This window comes from Acomys russatus, chromosome 22, assembly GCF_903995435.1.
Source record: "Acomys russatus chromosome 22, mAcoRus1.1, whole genome shotgun sequence".
Lineage (NCBI taxonomy): Eukaryota > Metazoa > Chordata > Mammalia > Rodentia > Muridae > Acomys > Acomys russatus.
In genome coordinates, this window is record NC_067158.1 from 24,712,367 (window position 1) to 24,739,207 (window position 26,841).

Genomic DNA, 26,841 nt, shown 5'->3' on the forward strand with positions numbered 1-26,841 from the left:
TCAAGACAATGTTTCTCTGTGTAGCCTTGGCTGTCCTGGACTCACTTTGTAGATCAGGCTGGCCTCGAACTCACAGAGATTCACCTGCCTCTGCGTCCCTGAGTGCTGGAATTACAGATGTGTGCTACCACGCTTGGCTTCATTCTTACCTTTGTAATGAAGCACCACCCTGATTTTCATAGTGACTGTACAGGTGTGCATCCCCACCAGTAATGGATGAGTGTTCCCTTACTCCAAATCCTCACCAGCAATGAGCTGTCACTTGTTTTATGAATCTTGGACATTCTGATTGAAGTAAGATGAAATATCACAATAGTTTTGATTTGCATTTCTCCTGATGACTACGAATGCTGAACATTTCTTTAACTGCTTTTTATCCATTTGAGCTTTATCTCCTGAGAATTCTCTGTTTTGACCTGCATCTCATTTTTAATGATTTTCCCCTTTGATGTCCAGTTTTTGTTTAAAAAAAAAAAAAAAAGATTTACTTATTATGTATACAGTGTTCTGCCTGCATGTACACCTGCAGGCCAGAAGAGGGCATCAGATCACATTATAGATGATTGTGAGCCACTCTGTGGTTACTGGGAATTGAACTCAGGACCTCTGGAAGAGTAGGCGTTGGTCTTAACCACTGAGCCATCTCTCCAGCCCTTGATTTTTTTTTTTCATTAAAAAATTTTTAATGTGCATTGGTGTTTTACCTACATGTAAGTGTGTGTGAATGTGCCTGTTCCCCTTGAACTGGAGTTGTAGACAATTTTGAACTGCCATGTGGGTGCTGGGCATTGAACCCAGGTACTTTGGAAGAGCAGCCAGTGCTCTTAACAGCTGGGCCATCTCTCCTGGTCTTGATTTCTTTATATATTTTGGATATTAGCCCTCTGTTGGATGTGTAATTGTTAAAACTATTATCCCATCTGTAGGTGGCTCCCTTGTCTGAATGATGGTGTCCTTTGCTGTATAGAAGCTTTCCGGTTCCATGAGGTCCCATTTATCAACTGGTGTTCTTAGGGACTATGCTATCAGTGTTCTGTTCACAAAGTCTTTTCTGTGCCGATGAATTCAAGACTGTTCCCTGATTTCTCATCTATTAGATTCAGTTTATCTGGTCTTATGTTGATTTCTTTGATCCGCTTTGAGTTGAGTTTTCAGGGTGAAAAATATGGATCTATTTACATTCTTCTACATGTAGCTACTCACTTTGAATAACACCATTTGTTAAAAATTCTGCTCCCCCCCATTGTTTATTTCTGGCTGGTGCTTCTTCTTCTTCTTCTTCTTCTTCTTCTTCTTCTTCTTCTTCTTCTTCTTCTTCTTCTTCTTCTAAAGCACATGTCCATAAAGTATGGGCATATTTTGGGGGTTTTGATTTGATTCCGTTGATCAATGTGTCTATTTTTGTGCCAATACCATTTTTTTTTTTTTTTACTACTATTGCTCTGTAGTACAACTTGAGATCAAGAGATGGTGATCTCTCCAGCAGTTCCTTTATCATTCAGGCGTGTTTTAGCTATCCTGGGTTGCTTGTGTTTCCATATAAAGTTGAGAATTGTCCTTTCAAGTTCTGTGATAATCGTGCTGGAATTTGATGGGGATTGCACTGCACTGAATCAATGCTTTGCTTTTTGTAGGGTGGCCGTGTCCCCTATTTTATTCCTGCTGACTTCCAAGCACGTGAGACCTCTCCATCTTCTTATCTTGTCTTCAGCTTCTTTTGTTAATGCTTTAACATTTTTGTCATACAAGTCCTCTATATGCCTTATTAGTGTTACCACAAGCTATTTTATATTATTTAAGGCTATTGTGAAAGGTGTTATTTCTTTGTTTTTTTTCCCTCAGTCTTTTTGTCATTTGTTTTTAGGAGTGCTACTGATTTTTGCAAGTTAGTTTTATATCCTGCTACTTTACTGAAAGTGTTTATCAGCTATAGGAGTTCCCTGGTGTAAGTTTTAGGGTCACTTATATATACTATCAGATCATCTTTAACTAAAGATACTTTGACTTCTTCCTTTCCAATTTGTATCCCCTTGATCTTCTTTAGCTGTTTTATTGCTGAAACTTCAAGTACTGTGTTGAAGAGATGTGGAGAGAATGGGCAACCTTGTATTGTTCCTGACTTAAGTGGAATGACTGAGTTTTTCTCCATTTGAGTTGATGTTGGCTACAATGGGCTTGTTGTAAACTGCTTTTATTATATTGAGGCATGTCCCTTGCATCCCTAATCTCTTTAGGACTTTTATCATGAAGGGGCATTGGATTTTATCAAAGGCCCTTTCTGCATGGTTGAGATGATCATGTGGTTTTTCGTCTTTCAATTTGTTTATAAGGTGGATTTATATATATCAAGCCACCCTGCTTCTCTGGGCTGGAGCCTACCCAATCATGGTGGATGGCCTTTTTATGTGTTCTTGGATTCAGCTTGCAAGCACTTTATTGGGAAAATTTGAACCCATGTTCATGAGGGAAATTGGCCTGTAATTCTTTCTTTGTTAGGCCTTTATGTGATTTCGTTATCAGGGTGACTGTGACCTCATAAAATAAACTGGGCAGTGTTCCTTCTCTTCCTATTTAGTGGAATAATTTGAGGAGTGTTGACAATAACTCTTCTTTGAAAGTCTGGTAAAATTCTGCACTATTGTTTGGGGGTGGGTTGAAAGACTTTTTTTTTTTTAAGATTTATTTGTTTGTTTTATTTTATGTATATAAGTACTCTGTTTTCATGCACTACAGAAGAGATCATCAGATCCGATAAGAGATGGTTGTGAGCCACCATGTGGTTGCTGGGAATTGAACTTAGGACCTCTGGAAAAGCAGCCAGTGCTCTTAACTTCCGGGCCATCTCTCTGGCCTGGTTGGGAAACTTTCAATGACTGCTTCCTTTTCATTAGAGGTTATAGGTCTGTTTAATTTTAAAAAATCTGATCTTGATTTAACTTTGGTAGATGGTATGTATCAAGAAAATTGTTCATTTCTTTTAGACTTTCCAATTTGGTGGAGTACAGGTTTTTACAGTATTTCTTACGATTCTGTGGATTTGCTTTGTGTCTATTTTTTTTTAAAGATTTATTTATTATTATGTATACAGTGCTCTGTCTGCATGTACACTTGCAGGTCAGAAGAAGACATCAGATCACATTACAGATGGTTGTGAGCCACCATGTGGTTGCTGGGAATTGAACTCAGGACCTACGGGAGAGCTGTCAGTGCTCTTAACCTCTGAGCCATCTCTCCAGCCCTTGGTGTCTATTTTTATGTTGCTCTTTTTCCTCTAATTTTGTTAATTTGGATCTTCTTTATGAGCCTTTAATTGATATGAATAAGGGTTTGTCAATCTTACTGATTTTTACCAAAGAATCAACTTTGTTTCATTGATTCTTTGAATCGATTTTTTTCTTTCTATTTTATTGATTTCTGGCCTGAGTTTGATTATATCTTGCCATCTACTCCTTTTTGGTGTTATTTGTTTATTTTTGTTCCAGGGCCTTCAGGTGTGCCGTTAAGTTACTAATATCAGATTACTCTAATTTTTTTGATGTAGTTACTTAGTGCTATAAGCTTGTGTCTCAGAACCACCTTCATTGTGTCCCATAGGTTGAGGATGTTGTGTTTTCACTTTCATTCTGTTCTGGGAAGTCTTTAATTTCTTTCTTCCCTCATTGTTCATTCAGTAGTGAGCTGTTTGTTCCCTGACGTTTGTAAGCTTGTTGCCTCTGTTGTTGATAACCAGCCTTAATCTGTGGTGATTAGGTTCGATGCAGGGAGTTACCTCAATTTTCTAGTGTCTGTTGTGTCTTCCTTTGTGTCCAAACATGTGGTTAATTTTGGAGAGAGATCCTTAAGCTGCTGAGAAAAAGGTACATTCTTCCGTGTTTGGGTGAAATGTTGTGTAAATATCTGCTAGGTCCATTTGGTTTATGATGTCAGTCAGCTCCAGTATTTCTCTGTTTAGCTTTTGTCTGGATGACCTGTCTATTGGTGAGAGTGGGGTATTGAAACCACCCACTACCACTGTGTGAGAGTTAATGTGTGATTTAAGCTGTAGGAATGTTTCTTTTATGAACTTGGATGCCCTTGTGTTTGGTGTACAGTGGTTAAGAAATGCAACACCCTCTTGGTGGATTTTTCCTTTGATGAGTATGTGGTGTGTCCTTCTCTATCTCCTCTGAATAGTTTTGGTTTGAAGTCTAGTTTGTCAGATATTGAAATGGCTACAGCAGATTGCTTCTCAGGTTCATTTGCTTGGACCCTGAATGACTGATGTCTATCCTTGATGTTCAGGTGTGTTTATTAGATGCAGCAGAAGGATGGATTCCTGTTAGTTTGTGTCTTTTGATTTCTATTTTGTTGTTGTGGCATGGGTTTGTTTCCTTGTGTTTTCTTGGGTGTGGTTAGCCTCTTTAAGTTGAAGTTTTCTTTCTAGCTCCTTCTGTAGGGCTGGATTTGTAGATAGATGCTGCTTAAATTTGGTTTCTATCATGGAACATCTTTCTTTCTCCACTTGTTGTGATTTAATGTTTTGCTGGTGTAATCATCTGGGCTGCATCTGTGCTCTATTAGGGCTTGTTTAACGTCTGTCCAGGCCCTCTGGCTTTCAGAGTCTCCACTGAGAAGTCAGGCAGTATTCTATTGCGTCTGTCTTTATATGTTTTGTGGTCTTTTTCCCTTGCAGCTTTTAATACATTTATTGTTTGGCACATTTATTGTTTTAATTATTAAGTACCAAGGGATTTTTTTTCTGACCTAGTTTATTTGGTCTTCTGTATGTTTCTTGTATCTTGATAGGCATCCTTTTCTCTAGGTTAGGGAAATTTTCTTCTATAATTTTGTTGAAAATATTTTCTGTGTCTTTGACCTGGGTTTTTCCCTCCTTCCTCTATTCCTATTATTTGTAAGTTTGGGCTTTTCACAGTGTCTCAGATTTCCTAGATGTTTTGTACCTGAATTTTTTTTTACAGGTTTTATTTTTCACTTAATGTTTTCTTTTACCAAGGTATCCATTTCTTTTATGTTGTCTTCAGTGCCTAAGAGTCTTTCTTCCATCTTTTGTATTCTGCTGGCAAGGCTTGCCTCTGAGTTTCTTGTTTGAGTTCCTAAAATTTGTGGGTGCTGGGAATTGAACCCGTGTCCTCTGGAAGAGCAGCCAGTATTTTTAACCATGTCTCCAGAACCTGGTTTTTTTTTTTTTAATTGATTCTATTATGACTTGCTGGTCTTAATCTATTTTCTTCATTTCACCTCACTGTTTGTATTTTCATAGATTTTCTTCAATGGGTTTGTTCTTTTTTTTTTTTTTTTCCTGTAAGGAACTCTGACATATTCATAAAGGCTATTTTGAAGTCCTTGTCTTGTGCTTCAGCTCTGCTGCACATCTTGGGCCTCCTGTGGTAGGGCTGCTGGTTGTCCTGCTTGTTATTGATTGTGTCTTACGCTGGATTTGAGATGACTGTAGTTCTAGGTGTTGATTTCTACTCTTGTTATTGTTGGGTGGGTGTTTCGTTCCTTGGTTCCTAACTTTAGAATTATCTTCAGAGTAATTTCTCCCCAGTCAATTTCTAGAGGCTAAATCTTTTAGCATTTATTTCTGTTTCCGTGTCAGCCATCTTCTCTGCTCCTTAGGTTTGTTCATTATGTTGCTATTCCCAGGAAGACCACCACTGAGTCTTCAGAGTGTTTTTTCTTGTGGGAGGGGGCATTGCCAGTAGTCAAAAAAGACTTGGGTGCTCTCCCTGGTACTTCCTGATGCACAGCGGTGTTCAATAAATCTTTGTTAACTGATTGGATGCACAAAGGCCTTTCTTTCCAAAGGATTTCAAGCCATCCGCACAGTCTGCACACCCCGAAGGGTGTACCTGCTGCAGACGTGTTGGCTGCAGGAATGACGTCAGAGGTTAACTCCTTTGGGCCACTGATAAGAGAAAAGCCACCATCACTCATTAGCAAGTGTTTGAATAAATGGTCCAGTGACAGAGAAAGAGAGAGGGAGGACGAAGAGACCTAGAAACCTGGCCAATGGCGTTGAGCCGAAGGCTGGGCCAGGAATGACCACAGGTTCAGAGGTGGGTGTTCCAGAGGAGCGATGAGAGAAGCTCATCTTGTTCTGGACATACAGGCCATCTGCCTCCTTCCAAACCTTCAGTGGCTCCCCATGCCTGTGAACAAAGCCTGTGCTTTTTGGCCTGGCACTAGAGAGATTTAATCCTGTCTTACTTTTTACTTTCTCCACATTTGTTCCCCTCAGCTGGGCTCAACAGCTAGTGCCGCTTGCTGTTCCCTTCTCACCCACTGGGTGCTGCACCACAGGCTGGGTGCTACATCACACACTGGGTGCTGCACCACACACTGCGTGCTGCACCACACACTGGGTGCTGTACCACACACTGCGTGCTGCACCACACACTGGGTGCTGCACCACACACTGGGTGCTGTACCACACGCTGGGTGCTGTACCACACGCTGGGTGCTGCACCACACACTGCGTGCTGCACCACACACTGGGTGCTGCACCACACACTGGGTGCTGCACCACACGCTGGGTGCTGCACCACACACTGGGTGCTACATCACACACTGGGTGCTGCACCACACGCTGGGTGCTGCACCACACGCTGGGTGCTGTACCACACACTGGGTGCTGCACCACACGCTGGGTGCTACATCACACACTGGGTGCTGCACCACACGCTGGGTGCTGCACCACACACTGGGTGCTGCACCACACACTGGGTGCTGCACCACACGCTGGGTGCTGCACCACACACTGGGTGCTACATCACACGCTGGGTGCTGCACCACACGCTGGGTGCTGCACCACACGCTGGGTGCTGCACCACACGCTGGGTGCTGCACCACACGCTGGGTGCTGCACCACACGCTGGGTGCTGCACCACACGCTGGGTGCTACATCACACACTGGGTGCTGCACCACACGCTGGGTGCTGTACCACACGCTGGGTGCTGCACCACACACTGGGTGCTGCACCACACACTGCGTGCTGCACCACACACTGGGTGCTGCACCACACACTGGGTGCTGCACCACACGCTGGGTGCTGCACCACACGCTGGGTGCTGCACCACACACTGGGTGCTGCACCACACACTGGGTGCTGTACCACACACTGCGTGCTGCACCACACACTGGGTGCTGCACCACACGCTGGGTGCTGCACCACACACTGGGTGCTGCACCACACACTGGGTGCTGCACCACACACTGCGTGCTGCACCACACACTGGGTGCTGCACCACACACTGGGTGCTGCAACACACACTGGGTGCTGCACCACACACTGGGTGCTGCACCACACACTGCGTGCTGCACCACACACTGGGTGCTGCACCACACACTGGGTGCTGCACCACACACTGGGTGCTGTACCACACGCTGGGTGCTGCACCACACACTGGGTGCTGCACCACACACTGGGTGCTGCACCACACACTGGGTGCTGCACCACACACTGGGTGCTGCACCACAACACTGGGTGCTGTACCACACACTGCGTGCTGCACCACACACTGGGTGCTGCACCACACACTGGGTGCTGCACCACACACTGGGTGCTGCACCACACACTGGGTGCGTACCACACACTGCGTGCTGCACCACACACTGGGTGCTGCACCACACGCTGGGGCTGCACACACGCTGGGTGCTTGCACCACACGCTGGTGCTGCACCACACACTGGGTGCTGTACCACACACTGCGTGCTGCACCACACACTGGGTGCTGTACCACACGCTGGGTGCTGCACCACACACTGGGTGCTGCACCACACACTGGGTGCTGTACCACACGCTGGGTGCTGCACCACACACTGGGTGCTGCACCACACACTGGGTGCTGTACCACACGCGGGGTGCTGCACCACACGCTGGGTGCTGCACCACACACTGCGTGCTGCACCACACACTGGGTGCTGCACCACACACTGGGTGCTGCACCACACGCTGGGTGCTGCACCACACACTGGGTGCTACATCACACACTGGGTGCTGCACCACACGCTGGGTGCTGCACCACACGCTGGGTGCTGTACCACACGCTGGGTGCTGCACCACACGCTGGGTGCTACATCACACACTGGGTGCTGCACCACACACTGGGTGCTGCACCACACGCTGGGTGCTGCACCACACACTGGGTGCTGCACCACACGCTGGGTGCTGCACCACACGCTGGGTGCTACATCACACACTGGGTGCTGCACCACACGCTGGGTGCTGCACCACACGCTGGGTGCTGCACCACACGCTGGGTGCTGCACCACACGCTGGGTGCTACATCACACACTGGGTGCTGCACCACACGCTGGGTGCTACACCACACGCTGGGTGCTGCACCCACACACTGGGTGCTGCACCACACGCTGGGTGCTGTACTACCTCAATTCCTAAGCTGCCAATCCTGAAGTCTGAATTCCCACCTCTCCTCCTGCTTCCTCACAGGTTAACAAAACCCCACTTTTCCTTCAAGACTTGGGGGAAACCCTGCCTCTCTGTGAAGTATTTCTTGCTACCAGAAGGCCTTTCCTCATTCATTCGGAACTTAGTCACAATATAATGCAAATTGCAAGCTCTAGGGAGTGCCTGTATGTATTCAGAGGGGAAAAACTTGAACTTGAATATCTTGTCTTTTAAGTAAGACTAAGTCTTAACGCTGCATCCTTGTGATATTTTATTTTTTTATCAATAGTTTTATTGAAATATAATTTATATACTTTTAAAGTATATATTTTTTAAAGGTATGAAATTTCACCACACCTTGGGGTGCATGTACAAAAGACACAAAGATGTTGCGTTTCCCCTTTTAATATGCAAACAAAACAAAGTCAACAGGAGGGGACTTTGCTCAAAACCACATGCCAGGCTAACTGAAGAGTTGGCTCTAGGGCCTCAGTTTCCCTGTCTGTGTAATATAAGATATAATGTGATAATAAACTATATTATGTATATAATGCATAATTTGCAATTATTCATGAGATCCTTCATGTGAGCATGCTGAGGCTGGGATGGGGGTGGGGTAGGGGGGATGTGTGCGTGCGTGCGTGCGCGTGCGTGCGTGCGTGCGTGCGTGGGTGCGTGTGCGTGCGTGCGTGCGTGCGTGCGTGCGACAGGAAAGAGAAGCACTTCAGAAAGTGGGATGGGAATAAGAAAGAGCCTGTCAGTGGAGTGGTATGTTTTTCATTGGTGGTCACTCTTCTAACTTCTGGGTACATTTTTGACCCTCTTTTCCTCAGGCCATGTTTTCCACTAATCGTGGGACTGTTGGAGGCTTCTTCCTGGCAGGTCGAAGTATGGTGTGGTGGCCGGTAAGTTTTCTCTGAAAAAACAAAACAAAACAAAACTTTTTATCTTTTTTGTTGTTGTTTATTTTAAGAGACTATAATATAATCACATCATTTCTCCCCTTTTCTACCTCTAGACATTTCCTCCTTGCTCTGTTTCAAATTTACGGCCTCTGTTTTCATTAATTGTTGTTACAAGCATACATATATATATATGTATATATGTATACGTATGTGAGTACATATTCAGGGATGACTATTTTATATTGGATAACCTATTGGTATATTCTACCTTGGGAAAAACTACTTCTGTTGTCAGCATCCCTTGTGTTTTATGGTTCTTTGTGTAGGGTCGAGGCCTCATGTTGTCCCACATCCACATTGGCACGTCTGTTCTTGTTGTCATGGTTCAGCTCATGTTTGGGCAGTCATGTTGGTGAGCCTTTGCGGGTGTAGCTTCTAACATCACTAGGAGACACAACCACAAAGCAAATTCCCTGATCCTCTGGTTCTTATGCTCTTCACAACCCTCCCCCCCCCCATCTTCTACAATGTTCCCCAAGTCTGTGGGTTGATTCATAGATGTATTCCATGAGGCTGGGCTCCACAACTCTGCATTCTGATTGGTTGTGGTTTTAAGTAATGGTCTCCACTTACTGAAAAGAGGAATATCTTGATGGGTGTGGGCGTGGGTGGGTAAAACCTATACTTATCTAAGTGTCTGGTATGAGGACAGTTTTAGAATTGTAGTTAGGCATGATGCTGACTTGGTAGAGTTGCAGGTCCCCCTCTAGTACCCAGGACCTCAGTGATCATGGAGAGGTGACTGGGTCTCCAGAACCAAGCATGCTTCGCCTCCTGTGGAGCAGTTCTTACGTCCAACTAGAGAGCTCTTAGTTACTGTTGAGGCATGTGTGCCGCTACCAAACCCTCGGGGTTATCGTGCCACGCTGGTCATCGTTATGGCCCGTAGGGGTCATGGTTGGACAGGACTGTTCGTTGCCCTGCCCCCTTTGGAAGCTTGCATGGTGTCTTCCGGTACCAAGAAAGCTGGTCCTCAGGGAGGAGGCATTCCGCTCAGTTCCAGGTCCTCAGGGAGGAGGCATTCCGCTCAGTTCCAGGTCCTCAGGGAGGAGGCGTTCCACTTAGTTCCAGCTCAGGGGCCTCTGGGCACTATGTCTGAAGCACGTGGTGTCTTCAAGGAACTTACCTTCCGCCTCTGAGGGGCAACCGAGTGCAATAGGAATAATCTCTAATGCTTTGGGAGTCTCTTGTTTTCAGCCAACAACTCAAGAGAGAGCTTCTTTGGTGTAGGGTCATTGTTAGTGGTGCCTGGCTCTCGGAGGGGACATTTTCCTCTATATGTTTTGGCTACTAATCCTCTGCCAGATGTATAGTTGGCAGAGATTCTCACTCATTCTCTGGACTTCCTCTTGGCCTGGTTGAGTTTCCTTTAGCTGGGCAGAAGCTTTTTAATATTTTGAAGTCCCACTTTTTAAACGGAGGTTCTGACATCTCCTGACACTCTTTAGGAGGTAAATGTCATCACTCCTAGTTCATAGAAATAAAAAGGAAGCTATGATATGTCTAAAATTATCTTGACCTGTGTGGTGGTTTTGTTTTGTTAGGGATGGCATGGGTTGAGCTTTAAAATTTTGATTTTTTTTTTTAGTATGAGGTGTAAGGCTCTCTCTCTCAGCCTAAGCCTGGGAACGTGACCCAGACAAGCTTGGGAAAGTGACCCAGAAAGAATTGAAGGCCAGTTTCAGTTTCTGAGATCAAGGTGGCCAACTGAGATAAACAATTTCAACTAAGGTAAACAATTCTCAGAAAAGTACCATCTGGAAATTCTCTGGAAACTCCCCAACACCCCTCCCTGCCAAGAATAGCCCCCAAGACCAACGACCCCTGCAATAGCCAATAACATTTAGACAAGCACCCTTAGCGACCACCAGAGCCAATCCTAACGTAGGGCACGCAGCCCCTCCTAACCTTTGCGGTTTTAGCCTTTAAGAGCAGTCTGTAACAGTGACTCGGTGTGCCTCCCTCCCGAGTGAGTGCTGAGGCCCCCTGACGAGTCAGCAATAAACCTTGTGTTTTTGCATCAACACTGTGGTCCTCGAGTGGTCTCTCTCGACGACCCCTACCTGGGTGGACTCTAGGGTCCAACAGAGGAAATTATATAAAAATTTTTATATAAAAATCTTGGGGCTGATTTACTTGGGGTTAGATTCCTTCCTCCACTGCCACCCCCACCCCACTCCCACCTCCAAGACAGGATTTCTCTGTGTAGCCCTGGCTGTCATTAAATTCACTCTGTAGACCAGGCTGGCCTAGAACTCAGAGATCCGCCTGCCTCTGCCTCCCGAGTGCTGGGATTAAAGGCGAGCGCCACCACCACCTGGCAGATCACAGTTTCTGAGGGTGGAGGCCAGAGGATGAACTCTCTTGGGAGGTTTGTGAGTTAGTGTAGGTCTGGGAACAGCCCGGCTTCAGGCTGAGGGTTGGCTGAGAGGCATTGGTCCCCACCCAAAGCAGGCAGGGTCTGTGGGTTTGTGAGGTTTCCCAGAGGTGTTGTGTCCTTATGCACACCGCAGGATTGGTTGCTCTAGCAGAAAGGCACGTGTTGTTCCTGTGAACAGAAGTCTTTACTTCCTTGGTGAGGCTGTCATTTGACTCTTCTTTTTCTTTTTCTTTCTTTTTTGTTGTGGTTTTGTTTGGTTTTTAGTGGTTTTTTTTTTGTTTGTTTTTTGTTTTTTTTTTTTCAAGACAAGGTTTCTCTGTGTATCTCTGGCTGGCCTGGCCTCACTTTGTAGACCAGGCTGGCTTCAAACTCACAGTGAACAGTGATCCACCTGTCTCCGCCTCCCCAGTGCTGACATTAAAGGCGTGCGCCACCACGCTCAGCTGACTCTTCTTTTTTTAACCATGGTTTTCATCTAAGGCGTCATACAATTATAAAAATTGTTCCAGGTGCCTGGACCTTACAATCATGAGGAACGGCTCAACAATGAAGAGCATTTGCTTTGAGTTCAGTTCCCAGCACCCACAAGGTGGCTCAGAAATGCCTGTGACCTCAGTTTCAGGGTATCTGGCGCCCAGGCATGCATGTGATACACTTACATGCACTAAAAAAATAAAGATAAATGGCTTCTAAAGTTGTTTATGCATCAGAAACACCTGTGACAACACAGATATGGCACCCTACACTGAGTCTGGCTGGCGGTTAATAAATGGGAGTGTTGGGCCGAGTGTGGTGGCGCACACCTTTAATCCCAGCACTTGGGAGGCAGAGGCAGAGGCAGAGGCAGAGGCAGGTGGATCGCTGTGAGTTTGAGGCCAAGCTGGTCTTCCAGAGGACCTAGGCTCAATTCCCAGCACCCACATGGCAGCTCACAACTGTCTGTAACTCCCGATCTACACAGCTATACATGCAGGCAAAACACCAAATGTACATGAAATAACAATAAGTTTTAAAAAGCAGATACGGGGGGGGGGGGGCTGGAGAGATGGCTCAGTGGTTAAGAGCACTGACTGCTCTTCCAAAAGTCCTGAGTTCAATCCCTAGCAACCACATGGTGGCTCACAACCATTTATAATGTGATCTGATTCCCTCTTCTGGCCTGCAGGTGTACATGCAGGCAGAGCACTGTATATATAATAATAAATAAATCTTAAAAAAAAAAAGCAAGTACATATTAAAGACTCTCATCAAAATTAAAATGTATTTTAAACATCACCCAAATTATAATCTCCATTTTCTCTCGTAGTAAATTAAAAAGTCAGTTTAACCCTGTCAGAGGTTCCTAAATCCGTAAGTAGATTACCAGTTCTCAGATATGTTGATGCAGGGACCCTCAGAGAAGCCAGTGAGTGACTCCCCCTGCTGGCGTCAGTACACATCACCCAATGGGCCCCTCCACCCCTCTCACCTGCTGTTAGCATGGCTGCTTTCCAAGCAGGAATGGTAGGTAACTCTGAGGCAGGGAGGGCTTGAGTGTTTCCCATGAGGAAACTGGGAGGAAAGCAGAGTTCACGATTGAAGGAGGTAGGACAGTGGAAAGGCTAATTCTTTGCTTTTTTAAGGGCACTGCAAAGTCTCAGAACTCAGACCTGCTCCATTCTCTGGTTTGTCTCTTATTCTTTTTTTTTTTTTTTTTTTTTTTTTTGTCAGTGGATCCTTTTCCAAGACTTACCTGATTGAACCCTGGGTGATCTGGCTTGGTAAGGACAGTGAGGAGGACGAGTAACTCCATGGGCTGCCCGGGTCTACACAGAGCGGGGTTCTCCCTGCTCTTCTGGGTGCTCAGGTCTTGAGACAGACGTTTATGAGGCAATAGGTACAGTACAGAGATTAATCTGAAAGCCAGGCAGTGGCGGCGGCGGTGGTGCACGCCTTTAATCCCAGCACTCAGGAGGCAGACCTCTGTGAGTTTGAGACTAGCCTGGTCTGCACAGTGAGTTCCAGGACAGCCAGAGCTGTTACATGGAGAAACTGTCTCAACAAAACAAAACAAAACAAAAACCCCAAAACCAACCAACCAGACAAAAAAACCCACCACTAACAAAGACCACAACTACCACCACAACAAAATGGAATGAAAATTATCCTTAAAGGAAGAGGGTGGCACTTCAAACTTTTAGATGTCTTGAAGAAATATACCTGATTTTATTTTGCTTCTTATTTCATTTATTTATCTTGTTAAGGCAAGGCCTCACTTTGAATTAAAGATCCTCCCTCCGCGGCCTCCTCAGTGCTGGGATTACAGGTAGGCATCATTATGCCTAGCTTAATCTTGCTTTTAAGTGTCTAAAAACCAAACCATCAGACCAAAGTTCAACCAGTTATCATGCGACCAGGGGGCCCAAAGGCTGCCCAGGGAAAACATGGCAGGGCCCTAGACACAGGGGAGGTCATAAATCAGAGAAGCAGGAAGGGAACCAGGAAAACTGACACAGGGGAGACAAAGAACAGGCAACAGGACAGAGTCCCAGCAAGAAGCATTCAGGGATGACAGGTAGCTGGCCCCTCAGAAGCCTGGGAGGAGCGGTTTCTGCCTTATCTGCCACCAAGGTTGGCTTTGCCCTCTCTATTTGCAGGAAGCTGCTCATATACTTATCCCATTGTCCATGATGAAGGACAATTCGTTCCTTTTTGTAGCTTAAAAAAATGATTAAGCGTGATGCCTACTCCACAGCCTTGCACTGCAAGTAAGCACTTGATGAACACATGATGCGCTGAAGGAACAGCGAGGAGGAAACTGGCTTGGCTGAGGGCTCCCATGTCTTTCTTGGTGGCTGCCTGAGGCATCAGGCTGGGCCCTGCCCTCTGATGCAATGGCCTCACAGTGCATAAGAACAGAGCAAGTTTGAAGGGCACAAAGCCTTTCTAAAACTCTAATATCTGTCCTTGTACACACACACACACACACACACACACACACACACACACACACACACACAGAGAGAGAGAGAGAGAGAGAGACAGAGACAGAGACAGAGACAGAGAGAGAGACAGAGACAGAGACAGAGACAGAGACAGAGACAGAGACAGAGACAGAGGAGAGACAGAGACCCACTACTCTTACATCTTTCAGTTTCACGGTGGTAACACGGGAAAAATAAGCCTCGTCCTGATCAGGCTGTCCATAGCTATGCCACGCTGACCTCTTGGCAAGGCCTGGTGTGGGCTACCGTGGCTACTGTTAACCATCTCAAGCCATTTATTTTTTTTCTGAGTTTGAGTGTCAGGTGCTAGCAAAATTTGGCACTTCTCACAGTGACATTTATTTTGCAGTGGAAGTTTTTGGTGTCCCCCAACACCCCCTGCCCTGTTCCTCCCTTCTTAAACATCCTGGTGCCTCTTGATTTTTTCTTCCTCCTTTTCCTCTTTTGTTTCTTTTCATTTTCCTCTTTTACCGCCTCTTTCTCTTCCTCTGTTTCTTGCACTTTCTCTGTCATCCTCCATTTTTGAAGCCTTTTCCTTTCTATTGTCAATTTAGTTACCTCTAAATTAACAGCCTCCTTGTTCCTTTCTCCCTTCATTGTGAGTAGGGTCTCACTGTGTGGACCAGGTTGTGCTCCCTCAGACCCCTGAGTTCTGGGCTTTCGGGCTGACACCGTTATTGCTGGGTCTCATCTGCAGACCTACGCCTGGCTCTACGGAGCTTCTTCGATTCGTGTTTCAAGGCTTCAGCCGACCAGTATAGCCAAGTTTCTGCCACTAAGCTGTTTCCTAATCACCTGACCTCCCACTTCCCACTGGCTGCCTTCCTAGTGTTTTCTAACAGATTAGCCCTCCTGTAGTCCCAAAAGGCAATTGGCAAATCATAACCAGTGTTTCGAGTTGGTTGAAGCCAGAAGAGCATCAGAGCTGTTGGCTGAGATACATTCTTCACATCAGAAATCATCTGAGTCATCCTAGTCTACCCGTGACAGGCGGCGTATCACAGAGTTAGCTGCAGGGTTATGCAGCCTCCAAGGAAACTTTCTATTAGGAAGGTGATTTACAATGAAGAAATTAGAACGACAGAGTCTAGAGCCACCCTGGGCTGCTGTGAACCTTTGCCCATTGCATTCCTTACCTGCATGGTCTTGGGTGACTTTCTCTCTGTGTGTCTCAGCTTCTTTAGGGAGAAAAATAGACATCATTGTACCTACCTTGTAGGGATATTTTATTTGTTCTTGCTGTTGCTTTGAGACAGGGTCTTATGTAGCCTAGCTGGCCTTGAACTCTCTAAGTAGTTGAGACTGGCCCTGAACTCCTGAATCTCCTGCCTCTGCCTCCCAAGTGATGATGATGGTGATGATGATGATGATGGTGATGATGATGATGATGATGATTTAGTAGTCTTCCTTTTTAAGGATAGATTCTTACTATGTAGTCCAGGCTGGTCTCAAATTTACAATCAGCCTGCTTTAGCCTCCTGAGTTTTGGGATTATAGGCATGCACTCCCACACCTGGCTCAGCATCGTCATTATTTTGTCTTGTCTTTAAGTCTTCCTCCATTAGCTATGTCTTCAGCCATCCATCCACTTATTCATCCATTTATGCATTACTCTTTCTTTTCTTTTTTAAAATATATTTTATTCATTTATTAATATTACATCTCAGTTGTTATCCCATCCCTTGTATCCTATTCCTCCCTCCCTCCCATTTTCCCCCTACTCCCCTCCCCTATGACTCTGACTGAGGGGGACCTCCTCCCCCTGTATATGCTCATAGGGTATCATGTCTCTTCTTGGTAGCCTGCTATCCTTCCTCTGAGTGCCACCAGACCTCCCCATCCAGGGGACATGGTCAAATAGAGGGTCCTAGAAACCTACAAGAAGAACATTATGATGGGCGGATCTGGGCCCAGGGGTCCTGCTCAAACTATGGCACCGGCATTGTGGCGCATGCCTTTAATCCCAGCACTTGGGAGGCAGAGGCAGGTGGATCACTGTGAGTTCGAGGCCAGCCTGGTTTACAAAGTGAGTACAGAACAGCCAGGGCTGCATAAAGAAACCCTGTCTCCAAAAACAAAACAAAACAAAACAAAACAAAAAAACCAAAAACCAAAACAAACAACAACAACAAAAACTATGCCACCAGCCAAGGACAATACGTGCAGTAAACTTAGAACCCCTACCCAGATCTAGCCAAATGGACAGGACATTCTTCACAGTTGAGTAGAGAGTGGGGTCTGACTTTTACACGAACTTTGGTGCTCTTTTTTATTTTTTAAAAAGATTTATTTATTTACTGTGCATACAGTGTTCTGCCTGCACATACATCTGCAGACCAGAAGAGGGCACCAGATCTCATTATAGATGGTTGTGAGACACCATGTGGTTGCTGAGAATTGAATTCAGGACCTCTGGAAGAGCAGCCAGTGCTCTTAACTTCTGAGCCATCTCTCCAGCTCGTCATTACTCTTTCATTTATTCTACAACTGCGCGGTGTTGCCTACCATGAAGCAGATTCTATGACAGGCACAATTGAACCAAGAGTGGTTGGGGTGGAGCAGGGTGATCATTAATTCACAATGGTAGGCCAGGAAGACCTTTCAGAGGACTGTTTTCAGTCCAGGAGCAGGAGGATCCCAAGGGGCCAGCCAGATATGAAACATGTCAATCAAGCTGGTCCTTGAGATGTCACATTGTGTTCCATAAATATTTATAATTATTATGTCTCAATTACAAATGAAAAAAGAATAGAAGGAGTCATCCATTTGAAAATTAGAGGTGAGCAATTTAAGCAAAAAACCCCTCCAAATGAAAAACCTGAAAACTTACCATTCCACAACCAACCAACCCACCAACCAACGAACTTCCTGAATGGTCAAAGGCCCTGAGGTTGGAAGGAACATGACATAGTTGAAGATCTACATGAGGACCAGTGTGGGAGAAACACAGTGAAGGCAGCTCATGTCCTCTGAGTGAGGGACCCTGAACTACTGGTGATTCCAAAGATTGGGTCATCTACATTGGCACCTGGGTTTTTGGTGTAACCTCTTTGCCCTCTAGTGCCCCCAAATCACTGGGAGAACACCAAAGTTGGCAATAGTTTCCTGATCTTCTACCTCTTTGGGTCTTTAAGTAGGGAGAGATATGTACAGAGCTAACAACTGGAAGACAGCCATTGTCCCTGGGTACACAGGAGCTCACCCAAAGTAAACACGGACCGTAATGATTCTGGAGCAAAGCCTGTGTCTAAATGTTTGCCATAGTCTTGGAAATAAAATATTCCTAATATGTGAAGGTTACCACATTTTCTGGCAAAAGTCAGGAAGTGCAATCTCAGAGATGGCAAAAGTCAAAGGTCAAATCTTTCCAAACTTTCCATGTTGAAAAGAGATGCCAAGCAGGATGAAGTAGGATTCCTGAGAGGAGGAGGAGGAACAGGAAAATAAACACAACACAGACATGCATATACCGTGCCAGAGTACACAGAGATGGACAGGAGGCCCCGTCCACAGAGGCCCTGTGGGGACACGCAGGAGAGTGTATCCAGGAAGAAGAAGGGAGGAAGGCAAGTCACTGTGGTGCTGTGTTTGCTCCCTGTGTCCATAGACATCAGCCCCCCTCGGTTATGGAACTTGGGACACGTTTCCCTGTGACTCTAGTCCTAGGGCTCCTCCTCCATGAAATGAAGATGGGAACAGAACAACACCAACCTTACAGAGCCATTGTGGGCTAACTCTTAAAGACATCATGGAAACTAGTGTTTTTCCTTTCTCCATCTTATTCTGCCAGGGTGAGGCTCTCAAAGCATGGTCCCAGGGCAATAGCACCAGCAAGACCTGGATCCTTGTTTGAAACGTTTTTTTCTAGGCCTATCCTAGACTTACTGCATCAGGAACTCTGGGGATGTGTCCCAGCAACCCATACTAACCATCCTTCAGGTGATTATGATGGGATCCAATGGAACTGGAGACCTTAGGCATAGGGTGATCAGTTAAGTCTGAATTTCAGACAACCCATACATGTGTAGCATGAGTGCATCCCAAGCACTGGGTGGAGCCGCAACAGCATTCTATTCAGGTAACTATGGTTACCCGAAATACAGAGATGAATGCTCATCTATCCGGGAGTAGCTTGGAGTTTGAACATCCCTGGATGAGGGGTACACCTGGCCCAACGCAGTGCATAGATAGAGAGGTGGCCCTAGGAATCCTGATGTCTCTTAAAGGAGAGGTTGGGCCAGGCAGTGGTGGCGCACGCCTTTAATCTCAGAATTTGGGAGGCAGAGGCAGGCAGATCTCTGAGTTCAAGGCCAGCCTGGCGTACAGAGTGAGTTCTGGGATAGCCAGAGCTACACAAAGAAACCCTGTCTTGAAAAACTAACTAACTAACTAACTAACTAACTAACTAACTAACTAACTAACTAACTAATCAATTAAAAAAATATAAATGGAGGGGAGTTTGAGGAAGACAGAAGCAGGAAGCAGAGAGCCAGCTCCAGGTTCTGCATATTTTGGGCATGACGTGGCCTTCAACAAAGAAAGCTAATTACATGAAATTAGCTGAGAACATTTTCCTTTTGAGCGATGACACTCTTGCTTCTGAAAAGAAAAATCTTGATGTCTTTCAGGAACTGCAGGATAGTCTGTAAAAACATGTGCCAGTAACAGCTCAACTGTACTTCTCCACAATGCAGTCTTTGTAGGGAAAACTTTTCAACATCTGGCACCTCACATCTGGAAACATCTTAGGAGACAGACAGAAGACTCTCTTTTGCTCTCCTTTCCTTTTGTTGGACAGAATCTCATGTAGCCCAGGCTAGCTTCCAGCTAGCCATGGCTGTCTTCCGCATCCATCCTTCCATCCCTTCTTGACAAGTGATGAGGCCACAGGTACACTCCAGCACACCTGGCTAGCTAAAAGGGAGTCTTACTCTTGGTTTAGAGCAGAGGAATTGAAGTTCAAAGCATTAAAGGCAACTGGCCTCGGGTCACATAATTGTCTTTGTCAAAGGCAAGATTAGAACCAGGTCAGAGAGCTCCCCCTGTGCTCAGCAGGAGCCGCTAACAGCTCTGTGAAGTGTGATGGTTGAGTTGATTACAGGGTCCTGTGTGTGCACAGGCTGCTATTTCCTTAGGTCGTGGAGAGAGAGGTAAAGTTGGCATGTGGATTGTATTACCTTCTCCTTGGTGACATAATTTTGTTTTCATTTGAAAACAACAAGGCTGATTGTGTTCAGCTCCAAGCTCTAATGTCAGCTGAGCTCCGTTCAGACGCCCCTTTTTCTATTTCACGTCATATGAGGTGCAATTGTAGTTAATGGTCCGTGGCCTTTTTATTTATTTGGTTGGTTGGTTATTTGGTGTGTGCCTGTGTGCGTATTTGCTCCAGTCGCACATGCCACGGCATGAATGTGGAAGTCAGAGGACAGCCTGTGGGAACGGTCTTTTCCCCCTCCCACCATTTGGGGGTGACACTTTCATACAACACCGATACTCAACTTACTTGCTTGCTTTGTTCTCCGCCTTCAGGCTCTGCCATGGAGTCCGAGGGAGCTCTGGAGGTTTTAAAGACTTGTGTTCTGATCATTGAATTTCATAAAACTGTTGTAAAACATGAGAAAAATCTAAAAAGTAAAAATTAATATGTATTCTGTGTTTCTCCCCCAAATCAACCAATCTCTGTCTGTCTGTCTGTCTGTCTGTCTGTCTGTCTGTCTGTCTGTCTGTCTATCTATCTATCTATCTATCTATCTATGTATCTATCTATCTAAATTATGTATTATACATGCACACACACGCACTTAAATATTTTGAGGATCATGGGATACATAGGCTTCTTGAAGCAATTTTTTTTTTGGTGTCATTTTGAAACAAGGTCTCTTGCAGCCCTTGCTGCCTTCAAACGATGACCTGTTGTTCCCCTGACCCTCCTGTCTTCACTCTGAAGTGCTGGGATTACAGGGTGCTCCACTGTACCTGTCTCCCTCTTGATTTATTGAGACAAACTTTCTGGTGCAGCTTTATTGACCTGGCACTCATGGTGTGAACCAGAGCATTCCGGAGCATGTGGCAGGCACCTGTACCAGCCTTCGGCAGACATCGCTACCGTGCCTGGCTGTGTGTTGCTTTAGTTTACATTTTATCATGACCATCTCCCATGTCATAGCATCCTTTCCAGAGCTATCATTTAATCTAATGGCTGCACAATAGTCCATCATGAGTTTAAATCTTAATTTATCAAATTATTTTCCTGTTGTAGGGCACTGTAGTTGGAAACAAGTTTTCCAGTTTTCCTCTGTTATCAGTAGCACAGTAGTAAATGTTCCAATGAAACCTCATTGTCTGTGTCACTCATAATGTTCTTAAGGCAGAGTTAAAAAAAAAAAAAACCTATAGCATGACCATCTGGATGGTACAGTGGAAGGAGTTGCGGTTTTATTTCTAAACTAAAAATACACAAATATAAGAGAGACTCTATTTACTTGTCAACAAGTATCATCATTGATTAGGTTAGGCCTGCTTGGCAGAATATAACCTATAAGGCTTTGTAGATGGCTCAGTGAGTAAAATGCCGTGCAAATATGCTGGCTAATTTTATGTCAGCTTGACAGAACCTAGAGTTATCTGAAGGGAGGGAACCTTGGTATCTCAGCAAATGCCTCTGTAAGATCTGGCTGTATATAAACCTGTAGGGCATTTTCTTAATTAATAATTTATAGGGGAAGGGCCTGGTCCATTGTGGGTGGTGCCATTCCTGTGCTGGTGGTCCTGGTTTTTATTTTTATTTTTTGTGGTTGTTTTTTTTTTTTTTTTTTTTTTTTTTTTTTTTGAGGCAGGGTCTCTTTGTGTATCCTTGGCTGTCCTGGACTTGCTTTGTAGACCAGGCTGGCCTTGAACTGACAGAGATCTGCCTGCCTCTGCCTCTCAAGTGCTGGGATTAAAGACATGTGCCACTGTGCCTGGGTTGGTCCTGGTTTTTTATAAGAAAACAAGTTGAGCAAGCCATGAGGAGCAAAGTAGTTAGCAGCACCCCTCCATGGCCTCTGCATCAGCTCCTCCTCCAGGTCCCTGCCTTGCTTGAGTTTTTGTCCCAACTTCCCCCAGTGATGGACTATGATGTAGAATTATAGGACAAATAACCCTTTTTTTTCCCAACTTGATTTTGGTCATGGTGCTTCATCAAAGCAATAGAAACTGGGATTAGGACAGCAAGCACGAGGAGCTGAGTTCAGATCACTAGCGCCCATGTAAATGCCATAAGAGTTCACTACTGTAGACATAGCACTAGGGTTGGGAGTGCGGTGGAGATAGCGGATCCACAGAGGCCACTGGCCAGACAGCCTAACTGTGTGATCTCCTTCAGAAAACTCTTTTTCCCTATGAGACATTATGCCACTATATAGCCAGGCTGGTTTGGAACTTGCTATGCAGCCCGAGGCACTCTGGGAGCATCTGCTTCTTTGAGCATTTGAATTTCACTCGTTCATCATGGCGCCCAACCTGGGGATCCTCGCAATCCCATCCTTGAGGAGCTCCATCATTTGAAGACGGATTTCCCACAGTCTGCCGAGTTACTTCAGGATATTTCCACTGGAAATGTTTAGTAACTCGGCTGTGACCTGAAACCAACTTGGAAATCTTAACTCAGGCTTAGCGGCCATGCGCATCCAGGGCAAGATGCTCAAGCGTTCTTCAGACCACGTGCTATATTTTGGCATGCTGCTGAAGTGATATTGTCTCCCACTGGGCAGGATAAATGCCATGGTTACAGGCCTTAACCCTGTAACCCATGGTTACAGCTCTGCATATAAGGACAGGCATTTAGAGAGAGCTTCTTTCACACCAACCTGTTCTGTCCACTTGATCTTAGCGCTCTGTGTAGCTAGAGACTGTCTCCTGCTTCCCAGATGATCTCAAAATAAGGCTGAGAAAAGATGGCTTGGAACATGTCCAAGACAGGCTCCTCACACTTCCTGTGGGTAGTCTGATGGTAACCAACCTATTGCCGTTGGCTGGCTGAAGACTCGCTGAGGAGCTCTGGTTCCGGGAGCCCATTTCTAGGGCTAAGTTATGCATTGAGGGCATAGTCATTACACAATGTCTGTTTTTGATCCTGGAGGTGTGTGCAATCCCATTACTTTCCAGCTCTGACATTAACAGCTGGGATGGTTAACCGGATGTTTTCCTTTGGCTGTAAGTGGTTTTTCTTAAGAAAAAGGCTCACAGGAAACCATTCCGTTTGTGCCAAACCCTGGAGGAACTGAAGTGAGAATTTTAATGGTAGACTCACTGTACTATGGAAAACTGAATTGGCCTTATCGGGGATCTAAATTGCAGTGAGTGGCAAGCTGTCCTTGGGAAATGACCCAGACAATTGAGGAACAGTTCTTCCCTTAATGATGAGAATTAGAGGGGCTGGGAAGCCTGCCAAGGATCTGGCACTGAGAAGTGGGTTTGAAAGAGTTGGGTGCCACCAGAGTTGATTTTGGTGAGACCTGAGAAAAGATGGCAGCTTGAAGATAGCTGCTGTCTTCCGAGTTTTCATATGGCCTCGTTATGTGAGTGTGGGGTGGGGTGGGGGGGGTAAGAGGGGCAGTGGAGGGGAGAGTAAAAGGTCTCTGGTGTCCTCTCTCTCTTTTACAAGGACACCAATCCTTATCACCAGGCTCCTCCTGTATAGTTCAGTTAACCTGATAAGCTTCGCGATAATTCTGTCTCCAAATAAAGTCGCGATGGACTTTAGGCTTTGAAATATAAATTGTCTTTAAGGGTCAAGTAGTTGTCCTCATGGGGGCGAGATGGGGGCCAATGGATGCTGACTAGGGAGAGGTCCATGGCAGTCACTGGTAAGCCATCATCTGGATTGGCCCCTGAATAATTGTCGCTATGAGAAGTGTGGAAGCTCTCAAGTGTTGTGGGCACGTAGATGGTAAGGGACCAAGAAAGAAGTCCAACTGCAAATACGAAGCTCAAGAAAATTTGTGCTAGAGAAAATTTGCCTTCAACTCCTAGTTCCTAGGGATTTATTACTAGGCATGGGGCTTACCAGAAGACTGTTTAGCAGCCCATGGGAGCTGGTGGGAGAGAGAGCCCAGGAGAATTTCTATGATTGGAGTAAGGCCGTGCTTTGCAGAGGTAGCTGAACGTGCGCGCGCGCGTGTGTCTTATGGGAGGGAGAGACTTGAAATGATAAAAGAAAATATTATAGAGGCTGGTGAGGTGGCTCAGTGGTAAAGCCACACGCACCAAGCCTGAAGATCTGAGTTTAGTCCCTGGGACCCACATGGTGGAAGAATAAAAGTTCTTGTAAGTTGTGTTTTGGCCTTCCTGTCCACACCACAGCACCCCCCACCATGTGCATGCATTCACAGTCTCTCTCTCTCCTCTCTCTTTCTTTCACACGCATGCGCACACACACACAAACTGTATGTTGTATCAATCGTCTTGTTGAGAGATAACGGCAGGTGGCCAATGGCATACAGCCAGGAGTGATGTAAAAAGTACTAGATGGAGCACTATATTGCTTGGTTCACAGCGGAGCGGACAAGCGGACATATGGACCCCCATATCTCTCTAGTTTTTGGTGAGAGCGGCAGCTGCCTAGGTTACCTGCGGCAATTGAGCTCTGGTTCGAGTTCTTTGCTGAGCCACCATGTCACTGAGCAGCAAGAAGAAACTGCAGGGCTCCTGAAGTATAGAACTGCACTTCAGCTATGGGAACAGGAGCCGTGCTCAGCCTCTGTCAGTATTTATCATGGTGACATGGGGAAAAAAAACACTGCTGGATGGCCAGCATCCAGCTGGACAAAGTAGCTCCAAGAGTTCTCACTGTGACAGGCCATCTCGCTCTCAGACACCACAAGATAACAGGAGAGCCAAAATGACTCCCATGGCATTGGAGATAAAAAATAAAGAATACTCTGGAAGAAGAGAAGTTGAAAGCATCTTGGGGAAAAACCCCTCAGATTGGATATGGGGTTGGTGAAATCAGCCAGAAGTATCCCCCCCTGCAGGGGTTCCTTTTTAAATACCCAAAGCGCACAGCTACACTCAGCAGGAGAAACACAGGCGTTATGAAGAAAGAGGGCATTTTCTCATAGACCCTCGCAGTGTTTCCTTCCATCTCTGTTGCTGTCTCATCCGCCTTTGGATTGGGGATCTACACCAGAAGGCATCCAGCAGCTTCCACTAGCACCTTTGATGAAGAATTTTGTCCACGTAGTGAGGATTCGTGTCTGAGCCGTGACAGCTAACTGAGGAGCTGGTGCAATCCGTGGGTGTCTGCACAACCTGTGTTTATTTGTTCCTGATCGAGCGAGACAGAATAGGCTCTAAAATCATGACCTATAATTATACCTATGGGAATCAATTAATATGCACGTCAGACTGGTGCCTATTGTAGCATTTATTGGTACATTTTCTTCAGATATTAGATACAAATAGCATGAATAATTTTAATATAACAACAATGGTGTATTTAAAGATGATCTGTAATCACAATCCAGTTAAGACATTTTACACGTCAAAAGAATGAGAAAGTAATATTAAAATCATTAAAGGGTTTGACCAAAAGGAATATTGTAGCCTTTCTGCTACTACATAGTAGGAAATGCTACGTTGTTAATTAACCAGGGGCGGGTTATCTGTAAGGACCTCTTGCTGTAGCAGGCAGAAGCTAAGGTTGCCCACAAACCCCACTGTGCGGTTCCCCCCCCCCCCCCCCATGCTCCTCTTGCTTTGCAGAAGCGGATTCCAGCCTGGCTGCCATCACCTCGGGCCCTCGGTGTCGTTGTGAGCACCTTTGTCACTCCGCTGGATTGAACCCCATCATCTGTACTTAAATTTTGCGTGCTTTAAAATCAGCTGTATTGGAAGCAAATCTGTCTACTTTAAAAAATGGAAGTGGGAAAAAAAAAATCTTGAAGTGCTCGATGTCAGTGATCTTGTGAAGACAGAGTCAGGGTTGTGTCGATGACTGAGCGCAGGCCTGGAGTCGGGTTCGGGTGGGGTCAAGTCTAGAAGGGAGTCAAAGTGGTGCTCCTTCCATAACCAGCCAAGCTCTCCTCAGTGAGGAGAGGGCAGGACGGCCTGAGGCGTTCTGACCACCCTGACGTCAGCCACCTTCCCATAGTGGGAGGACACTAGACAAGTCTCCTGATTTTAAGAGAGGGGGTGAGTATTTCAGTTAATAAGTTCTGATAATTAAGTCTTCAGTTGTACAACATTAGGCTTAATAATTAACCAGGGGAGAGGTGGTGAATGGAGGTTCAAGGTCTGCGGATGCCATAATTAGAGCATTTTCTTAGAGCAATCTTCCTTTTTTGGGGAAAAAAATCTGATCTAGACCATTTTAAAGAATTTTAAAAAGAGGGGAATTCTAGCTAAAATTCAGCTATCATCTTCATCAACCTTGGGTCAGAAAGAGGTGGATATTTTTAAACAATATGCTCCCTTAGATTCTTTTTAAAAATATTTCTTTTATTTTTTTGAGATTGTAGTTTAATTACATTATTTTCCTCTTCCCTTTCTTCCCTCCAAATACTCCCATGCTCTTTTGTCAAATTCATGACCTCTTTTTTCATTAACTATTGTTACATAATACACATACGTGTATATGTACATGTATATATGCATATGTGTGTACACAGATGTTCCCCGCCTAGTCTGTAAAATATTAGTTACTAACAAGTTTCTTTTTCTTTCTTTTTGTTTTGTTTTTTTGAGACGGGATTTCTCTTTGTAGCCTGTCTGTCCTGGACTTTGTAGACTGCCTGCCTCTGCCTCCCTGAGCACTGGGATTACAGGCATGCACCACCATGGCTGGCTAAGTTTCTTTTTCTTAATGAGTGGCCTTGACATTGTTGAGCCTTGGCTATGATTTCCCTCATCAGGTCCACCAACAGAGGCTGTCAGCTTTGTTTCTAAGGCACACCCCAGGCCCCAAGCTTGTCTTTGCTTCACCCAGATGCAGAACAGGCCTCCTCCCTGCGGCCTCCCTTCTTTTATTCACCCCTGCACAATTTAGAACAGTTCATAAAAGCAAATTAAATATTGTTCTTTTTTTTTTCCTTCTTCCTTCTTAAAATCCTGTAGTGCCTTCC

At 45.4% G+C, this 26,841-nt stretch overlaps 1 protein-coding gene and 1 pseudogene across 1 annotated transcript in view; both read left to right on the plus strand.

Annotated features, from left to right (window-relative positions):
• The window catches only part of Slc5a1 (solute carrier family 5 member 1), a 76,220-nt gene that overhangs the window by 6,994 nt on the left and 42,385 nt on the right, over nucleotides 1-26,841 (plus strand). The window contains exon 2 of the mRNA XM_051165253.1: nucleotides 9,245-9,316. Within this exon, the coding sequence (XP_051021210.1) occupies nucleotides 9,245-9,316 (72 nt within the window). The remainder of the gene's footprint in view (nucleotides 1-9,244; nucleotides 9,317-26,841) is intronic.
• LOC127205480 (BCL2/adenovirus E1B 19 kDa protein-interacting protein 3-like) lies at nucleotides 24,393-24,993 on the plus strand (annotated as a pseudogene).